This window comes from Carcharhinus amblyrhynchos, unplaced genomic scaffold, assembly GCF_965287045.1.
Source record: "Carcharhinus amblyrhynchos unplaced genomic scaffold, sCarAmb.v2.hapA scaffold_451, whole genome shotgun sequence".
In the NCBI taxonomy this organism is placed as follows: domain Eukaryota; kingdom Metazoa; phylum Chordata; class Chondrichthyes; order Carcharhiniformes; family Carcharhinidae; genus Carcharhinus; species Carcharhinus amblyrhynchos.
In genome coordinates this window covers 15,028-24,415 of record NW_027650191.1, presented here as the reverse complement: position 1 = coordinate 24,415, position 9,388 = coordinate 15,028, and the positions used below count along the sequence as shown (strand labels likewise).

The 9,388-nt window shown below is 48.4% G+C and overlaps 1 protein-coding gene across 1 annotated transcript; it reads right to left on the bottom strand.

Moving 5' to 3' along the window:
- Positions 1-266: 266 nt before the first annotated feature.
- LOC145339408 (histone H2B-like) lies at positions 267-7,594 on the bottom strand. The gene is made up of 2 exons (XM_080183859.1): positions 7,472-7,594; positions 267-503 (listed from the first exon to the last, which is right to left on the bottom strand). The coding sequence occupies exons 1-2, from the start codon at positions 7,592-7,594 to the stop codon at positions 267-269; spliced, it is 360 nt and encodes a 119-aa protein (XP_080039985.1).
- Positions 7,595-9,388: the final 1,794 nt, after the last annotated feature.

Sequence of the window (9,388 nt, the reverse complement as noted above, 5' to 3'; positions counted from 1 at the left end):
CCCCCTCCCCACAGACACTCCCCCGCACCCCATCCCCCTCCCCACAGACCCTCCCCCGCACCCTGTCCCCCTCCCCAGAGACACTCCCCCGCACAGACACACAGTAAAGGTTAATGTTTATTGATCAATATTTTCTACAATTACCCCTGTTTGTTGAGGGGGTGGAGCAGGGTGCTGTACCCTCAGTTGGAGGGTGGGGGGGGGGGGGGGGGGGGGGGCGGTGGTATTGTGTGTACGGTTCTGCACCCTCAGTCCATTCCCACTGATTATTTTGCGCTGGTATATTTGGTTACAGCCTTGGTGCCCTCTGACACAGCGTGCTTTGCCAGTTCCCCAGGTAGCAGCAGTCGGACAGCAGTCTGAACCTCTCGGCTGGTGATGGTGCTGCGCTTGTTGTACTGGGTCAGTCGCGAGGCCTCTGTCGCAATTCGCTCAAACACATCGTTCACAAAGGAGTTCATGATGCTCATGGCCTTGCTGGAGATCCCGGTATCAGGGTGCACCTGGGAGGGAACAAATCTCAGCTGATACTCCCAAACACTCCCCTGCCTGTCCCAAACATTCCTCCCCACCCATCCCAAAGTCACCCCAGATCCCCATCCCAAACCCACCCCCAAGTCAACATTCCCAATCTTCCTGGGGCTGCACTGATTCAGAACCTGCATCAGCCCCACAACAATTCCCAATTTCCATCATTCCACCAATCTTTAGGTGTGGGACCAAGTTCCAGACACTGAGGGTGGCCATTCAGCCCAGGTTGGCCCCTTGGGGAAAGCATGGCTGGGACCATCATTTCCCCGATTGCCCTCGGTGTGGGGAGCTGCTGCCATTCAGGGTGTAGATACACCCACAGGGACCAGTGTCTCAGGGGGAGTGTGTGTGAACTAGTGTGGCAGGGGGCTGGGAGCTGATACAGGAAGTCCGAGGGAAGTAAAGCAGGACAGAAACAAAAAGGCAGGAAGGGGAAAAGTGGAAGGCAGAGAAACCAAAGATAAAAATTTAAAAAAGGGCTCCAGTAGAGAGACTGGGGAAACTCTGATCGGGTTCAGCAAGACTCAAATAAAACAGCGTACATGACAGGACAGATGGTCTGAGGTGTGTTTGCTTTAACACAAGGAGTTTGACAGGTAAAGTGGTTGAACAAAAAGGTTAGAACATTCCAGCGCAGTACAGGCCATTCAGCCCTTGATGTTGTGCCAACCAGTGGAACCAATCTAATGACCCTCTAACCTAAAACTATTCCAATGTTATCCATATGCCTATCCACTGACCATTTGAATGCCCTTAAAGTTGGCAAGTCCACAACTGCTGCAGGCAGGGCATTCCACAACCTTACTACCCTCTGTAAAAAAAACTTGGATTACTACATGAGGGATTGGGGTTGTTCTCCCCAGAAAAGGAGGGGGAGGGAGACCTAATAGAGGTGTGTAAAATTACTGAGGGCATAGATAGGAAGCTTTTTCCCAGGTCAGAGGTGATGAACACACAGGCTCACAGGTTCAAGGTGAGGGGGGGCAAAGTTCAACACAGATGTCAGAGGAACATATTTACAGGGGGGGGGGGGGGCTGGAATGCACTGCCAAGCAGGGTGGTGGAGACAGACACACTGGGATCATTTAAGACTTATCTGGATAGTCACATGACCAGACTGGGAATGGAGGGATACAAACAAATAGTCTAGTTGGAAGCATGAGCAGCACTGGTTTGGAGGGCTGAAGGGCCTGTTTCCTGTACTGTTCTTTGTTCTACTTGGAACTATGATGTGGCAATTAGAGACTTGGATAAAGAGTGGCAGCTTAGCATTTCCAGGATTTAGATGCTTCAGATGAGATAGAGAATGTGACAGTAGAGGCGAGGTGTTGCTTTATTGATTAGGGAGAATATCACAGCTATACAGAGGGAGGACACCTTGGTGGGATCATGCAGTGAGGCTGTATGGGTAAAACTCAGGAACAGGAGCGGTGCAATCACTCTGTTGGGGTTTATTACAGACCTCCCAACAGCCAGCGTGAAGTGGAGGAACTGAAATGTCAGCAGATTATGGGGAAGATGTGAAAACAACAGGGTTGTTGTGATGGGTGATTTGAACTTCCCCAACATAGACTGGAATTCCTCTAGTGCCAGAGGCTTGGACAGAGCAGAGATTGTTCGGTGTGTCCAAGAGTGTTTCTTGTGGCAATATGTAGCTAGTCCAACTTGGGAAGGGTCTCTCTTAGACTTGGTTCTGGGAAACAAACCCAGACAGGTGATTGACGTCTCAGTGGAGGACCATTCTGGGGACAGTGATCACAATTCTAGAAGAATCAAGATACCTGTAGAATAGAAGTCGTCCCAGAGTGAAAGTACTAAACTGGGGGGAGGCTGAGTACAACAGTATTAGGCAGGAGCTCAGGAATATAGACTGGGGCTGTTTGAGGGTAAATCCACACCTGAAGTGGGATATCTTTCAACACCAACCAAACTAACGAGGACAAAGAGGGGCAGCTCCCCAAAATGTCTAAAAGTCAGTTGATAATAATTCAGGATAAGTTTATCCCTGTAAAAAACAGAGAAAGATGCCAGGATTCAGGAACCCTGGCTTAGCAATAAAGGAGGCAACATCAATTTCAGGAAATTGAAAACAAAGTGTGAGGAATACAAAAGATAGGAAAGAAATTAAACAGAATGGAGGGCAAAAAGGGACCATAATCCCACCTGCCAAGGACAGGATGGAGAATTGCAAGGTTGTGTACACAAGGAGGAAGAGGATAGCGAAGGAAAAGGGGTAGGTCCACTCAAGGACAGGAGGGAATGTGTGTGTGGAGCCAGATCCTTAATGAGAACTTCAGCATTCATAAGAGTGTAGAAAGGATGTTGACAGTCTAGGACAGAGATAAAAGGGAGGAGATAGTGGAGATTTTGAACAACATTAATGTGGACAAGTCCCCAGGGCCAGATAGGCTCTATTCCAGAATACAGAGAAGAAGTGGGGGAAGAACATAGAACATAGAACATAGAACACTACAGCACAAACAGGCCCTTCGGCCCACAAGCTGCGCCGACCACATCACCTACCAACCTACAGACCTATCTATAACCCTCAATCTCATTAAACCCCATATACTCATCCAGAAGTCTTTTAAAAGACCCCAGCGAGTTCGCCTCCACCACCACTGACGGCAGCCGATTCCATTCACTCACCACCCTCTGAGTGAAAAACTTACCCCTAACATCACTTCTGAACCTCCCTCCCCGCACCTTAAATCTGTGTCCTCTCGTAGCGACCATTTCAAACCGGGGAAATAGCCTCTGAGAGTCCACCCTATCTATTCCTCTCAACATTTTGTAAACTTCTATCAGGTCGCCTCTCAACCTTCGTCTCTCCAGGGAAAAGAGTCCCAGCTCCCTCAACCTAACTTCATAAGGCATGCCTCCCAGTCCAGGCAACATCCTTGTAAATCTCCTCTGCACCCTTTCAATAGCTTCTACATCTTTCCTATAGTGAGGCGACCAGAACTGCGCACAATACTCCAAATGAGGCCTGACAAGGGTCTTATAAAGTTCCAGCATTACCTCCCGACTCCTAAACTCAATCCCTCGATTAATGAAGGCCAGTACACCATACGCCTTCTTGACCACCTCCTCCACCTGCGAGACCGATTTAAGAGTCCTGTGGACCCGGACCCCAAGATCCTTCTGCTCCTCAACACTACTCAGACTTCTGCCCTTAATAGTGTACTCGTTCATCCCGTTGGTTCTGCCAAAATGGACGACAACACATTTATCCGCGTTGAAGTCCATCTGCCACTTCTCCGCCCAGTCCTGCATCCTATCTATGTCCTGCTGCAACTTTTGCCATCCTTCCAGATCATCCACAACACCACCGACCTTCGTGTCATCAGCGAACTTACTTACCCATCCCTCCACTTCCTCATCCAGGTCATTTATGAAAATGACAAACAACAAGGGTCCCAGAACAGATCCTTGAGGCACTCCGCTGGTGACTGACCTCCATTCAGAAAAAGCCCCATCCACAACCACTCTCTGCCTTCTGCAGGCAAGCCAGTTCTGGATCCACAAGGCCAAAGGCCCTTGGATCCCATGCCCTCTCACCTTCTCAAGAAGTCTTGCATGGGGGACCTTATCAAACGCCTTGCTGAAGTCCATGTACACTACGTCCACGGCACTTCCTTCGTCAATGTGTTCAGTCACATTATCGAAGAACTCAACTAGGCTTGTAAGGCACGACCTGCCCTTGACAAATCCATGCTGACTATTCCTGATCATGTCAAACCTCTCCAAATGTTCGTAAATCTTGTCCCTCAGAAGCCTCTCCATCAGCTTACCAACCACTGAGGTCAGACTCACCGGTCGGTAATTTCCTGGGCTATCTCTGTTCCCTTTCTTAAAAATAGGAACTACATCCGCAATCCTCCAATCCTCTGGAACCTCTCCCGTCTCCATTGACGACGCAAAGATCATCGCCAGGGGCTCTGCAATCTGTTCCCTCGCCTCCCACAGTATCCTGGGGTACATCCCATCTGGTCCCGGCGACTTATCTACCTTGATAGAATTCAAAAGTTCCAACACATCCTCCTCCTTAATATTCACGTACTCAATCCTTTCCATCTGCTGCAAATCCATAACAAAATCTCCCAGATCGGCTTCCACCGTGAATACTGAGGCGAAGTACTCGTTAAGCACCTCCGCCATTTCTTCTGGTTCCACACAAACCTTTCCCCCCTCACCTTTTATCGGTCCTATCCCTTCTCTTCTTATCCTTTTACCTTTCACATATTTATAGAAGGCCTTGGGATTCTCCTTAATCTTACCCGCCAAGGTCTTCTCATGACCCCTTCTGGCTCTCCTAATTTCCCTTTTAAGTTCCCTCCTACAGAAATTGCAGAGGCCTTGGCCAAAATCTTTGTATCCTCTTTGGCCATGGGAGAGGTACCGGAGGATTGGAGACAAGCTCACATTGTTCCCCTCTAAGAAAGGGAAAAGAGTGTCTTACATCAGTGACGAGGAAATTGGGGAAAATACTCAAGGACAGGATGTACTTCCACATTGGGAAGAGAAAAGGCTCATTGGCGATCAGCAGTGTGGTTTTGAGAAGGGGAGGCCGACTCTCAAACTTGGAATTCTTTGAGGAAGTGACAAGAAAAATTGACCAGGACAGGGCAGTGGATGTTGTGTACATGGACTTCAGTAAAGCCTTTAATAAGGTTCCTCACAGCAGGCTGATACAGAAGGGGAAGTCATATTGGATCTGAGGAAAGCTGGATATAAAACTGGCTTGGGTATAGACAGTAGGAGTGGAGGGTACTTCTCTAACTGGAGAGCTGTGAGTAGTGGTGTTCTGCAAGGATCAGTGCTGGGGCCTCTGGCGTTATCAGGAGGAAGTGTAGGTGGTCTGATTAGTAAATTTGCAAATGATACAAAATTAAGAGTAGCAGATAGTGAAGGATTAAGAACATAAGAAATAGGAGCAGGAGTAGGCCATCTAGCCCTTCGAGCCTGCCCCGCCATTCAATAAGATCATGGCTGATCTGTTGTGGCTCAGTTCCACTTTCCCGCCCTCTCCCCATAACCCTTAATCCCCTCTCTTATCAAGAACCCATCAACCCGCTTCTTAAAAATATTTAGCGAGGCAGCCTCCACCACTTCAACGGGCAGAGAATTCCAGAGATTCACCACCCTTTGAGTGAAGAAGTTCCTCCTCAACTCCGTTCTAAACCGCCTCCCCTTTATCTTGAGGCTGTGCCCCCTAGTCCTACTGTCTTTTTTGAGCGGGAAGAGTCTCTCCACCTCTATCCTATCCATCCCATTCATCATCTTATACGTCTCAATGAGATCTCCCCTCATTCTTCTAAACTCTAACGAGTACAAGCCTAGTTTATTCAGCCTCTCCTCATAGCTCAACCCCCTCAACTCCGGTATCAGCCTAGTAAACCTCCTCTGCACTCCCTCCAGGGCCAAAATATCCTTGCACAGGTGCGGCGCCCAAAACTGCACACAGTACTCCAGCTGCGGTCTCACCAATGCCCTATACAGCTGCAGCAAGACCTCCCTACTTTTATATTCAATCCCCCTCGCTATGAAGGCCAGCATCCCATTCGCCTTCCTGACCACCGTATGAAACCCTACAGTGCAGGAGGCTGCCATTTAGCCCATCAAGTCTGCACCAACTACAGTCCACCCAGGACCTATCTCCTGAAATGCCACATATCCATCCTGTTAACCCCCCCTAAACAGGAAGGGGCAGTATAGCATGGCCAATCAACTTAACCAGCACATCCTTGGACTGTGAGAACAAACTGGAGCATCCAGAGGAAACCCACACCAACAGAGTGAATTAGACAGTGACCCAAGGCCAGAATTGAACCTGGGTCCCTGGTGCTGCAAGGTAGCAGTGTTAACCACTGTGCCACCCTTCAGAGGATATCGATCAGCTGGAGACTTGGGCTGAGAGATGGCAATGGAATTTAATCCAGACAAATGAGGTGATGAGATTTGGAAGGCCCACTGCAGGCAAATATAGTACATAAAACCCTTAGAAATATTAGCATACAGGAATCTAGTGTACAGATTCATGGTCCCCTGTGAGTGGCAACTCAGGTGGACAAGAAGGTTTATAGCATGTTGGCCTTAGTCAGGGTGTTGAGTATAGGAATCGGAAACTCATGTTGCTGCTGTATAAAAAACAGCAGTTAGGCTTCATTTGGAATATTGTGTACAATTGGAACATCACCAGAGGTGGGTGGGAGAAGCAAAGGAACAGTGATACTTTGAGTCAGGATAGAGACTGACTGGAGTCAAACCTCCAGGTTCCTGCTGTTTATTGATGGCAACAATTGTGGGTTTTGCTGCCCACAGAGTCTTAGTGAATTCCTGCTGTGCATCCTGTAGATGGTCCACATTGGACACAGAGGTTCACTAGGGGGGGGGACCATGAATTAAACATCATTAATCCTCCCACATTCAATCTCCATTTTCTAAAAGGGAGGGGGCTGGTGTCAGTTTATAACAACCACAGGACACATCACAGGAAGGAAACTAGGCCAGCGAGGAGACAGATGAAAGTGAGGGAGTGGATAGAGGAGCAGAGTTAACAGGAGCCAGAAACAAGACATCCGAGGAACCATAACACTGCAGCGTAACATTACTACAACCCAGACAAGGTGAATTCTCTGGGGATACAAAGACACACAGCAACTGGAAGACTTTAAGGCTAATCTCAGTAACACTGACTAAATTAGTGTTTACAAAAACCCCATCCCTTTAGGGAAGGCAATCTACCCTCCTTACAGACCTACACATCACTCCAAACCCACAGTGTGGTTAATCCCAACTCACAACAATCCAAAGCTCTCAGTTCAAAGGCCCCCCCAGGGATGGACAACAGCAGTTAATCCAACCAAAAACACCCAATGATTGAAGAGGCTTGATGTAGAATTGAAGCAAAGGACAGAATATTAACAGCTGCTGTTACCTGTTTGAGGACCTTGTAGATGTAAACTGAGTAACTCTCCTTCCTTTTCAGCTTACGTTTGAAAGGCTTCTTCTCCCCATTGGTCCCTTTAGGAGTTTTCTTCTTGACTGGTTCACTCACCATCTTCAACCGAGCTTCACCAAACCCAGGAAGCTCCCTCTCACTCACAGCTTTAATACAGGCCTCACAATTCTCATTAACAAGCAGCCTAATTCCCCTCTCAGTCATGTGTTAGACTGAAAAGCTTCCCCCAGTCAATCACATCTCATCAACTCTCAATCGCCCCAAAGTAGACTCTGATCACCTGCCCCAGCCCCAGTCTCTAGGTCTTTAACCATCCCAGTGACATTGAGATCACAATCATGTGGTTCCCCCAATCATCAGAACACATTACTGACAGGCCACAGAAACAATTCTATCCATGATTTACAACCAATTAATAATAATAGGTCAATTCACCCAGGAAAACCACAGGAAGTAAAAAATGGGATAGTGGAACATGGTGTAAAAATCCCAGTAATGGGAATTTTACTCTGTATCTAACCCTGTGCTGTACCTGTCCTGGGAGTGTTTGATGGGGGAACAGTGTAGAGGGAGCTTTACTCTGTATCTAACCCCGTGCTGTACCTGTCCTGGGAGTGTTTGATGGGGGAACAGTGTAGAGGGAGCTTTACTCTGTATCTAACCCCGTGCTGTACCTGTCCTGGGAGTGTTTGATGGGGGAACAGTGTAGAGGGAGCTTTACTCTGTATCTAACCCCGTGCTGTACCTGTCCTGGGAGTGTTTGATGGGGGGACAGTGTAGAGGGAGCTTTACTCTGTATCTAACCCCGTGCTGTACCTGTCCTGGGAGTGTTTGATGGGGACAGTGTAGAGGGAGCTTTACTCTGTATCTAACCCTGTGCTGTACCTGTCCTGGGAGTGTTTGATGGGGGAACAGTGTAGAGGGAGCTTTACTCTGTATCTAACCGCGTGCTGTACCTGTCCTGGGAGTGTTTGATGGGGGGACAGTGTAGAGGGAGCTTTACTCTGTATCTAACCCCGTGCTGTACCTGTCCTGGGAATGTTAGGGAGGGAATTCCAGGATTTTGACCCAGTGATTGCAAAAGGATGGCGATATATTTCCAAGTGAGGATGGTGAGTGCCTTGGAGGGGAACTTGCAGGTGGGGGTGTTCCCAGGCATCTGCTGCCCTTGACCTTCCAGATGGAAGTGGTGGTGGGTTTGGAAGGTAAGGATCTTTGGTGAGTTGCTGCAGTGCGTCTTGTAGACAGTACACATTGCTGCTACTGAGTGTCGGTGGTGGGGGGAGTGGGTGTTTGTGGACCTGCTGCATTATTCCAGATGTTGTTGAGCTTCTGGGATGTTGTTGGTGCTACACTCATCCTGGCAAGTGGAGATTCCAACAGGAGGCTGAGAACACAGTCTTGTGGGGTACTGGTGATTGTGGAGGAGGTGCTGTTGCCTACCCTTACTGATTGTGGTCTGTGGGTTACAAAGTTAAGTTTAAGTTTTATTTATTAGTCACAAGTAAAACTTAGATTAACACTGCAATGAAGTTACTGTGAAATTCCCCTAGTCGCCACTGACTGGTGCCTGTTCGGGTCAATGCACCCTAACCAACACATCTTTCAGACTGTGGGAGGAAACCGGAGCACCTGGAGGAGACCCATGCAGACACGGGGAGAATGTGCAAACTCCACACAATCACTAAAGGTCAGACTCAGGTCCCCAGTGCTGTGAAGCAGGAGTGCTAACCATCTACATGCTACACCATCTACAAGATGCACTGCAGGAACTCACCAAGGCTCCTTCAACAGCACCTTCCAAACCCACCACCACTTCCATCTGGAAGGACAAGGACAGCAGATACCTGGGAACACCCCCACCTGGAGGTTCCCCTTCAAGTCACTCACCAT

Excerpts from the sequence above, each read along its gene's own strand:
- LOC145339408 (XM_080183859.1), bottom strand. The coding sequence starts at position 7,594 with ATGGTGAGTGAACCAGTCAAGAAGAAAACTCCTAAAGGGACCAATGGG. Across the intron at positions 504-7,471 it reads TCTACAAGGTCCTCAAACAG|GTGCACCCTGATACCGGGAT; the intron begins GTAACAGCAGCT and ends GTTCCCTCCCAG.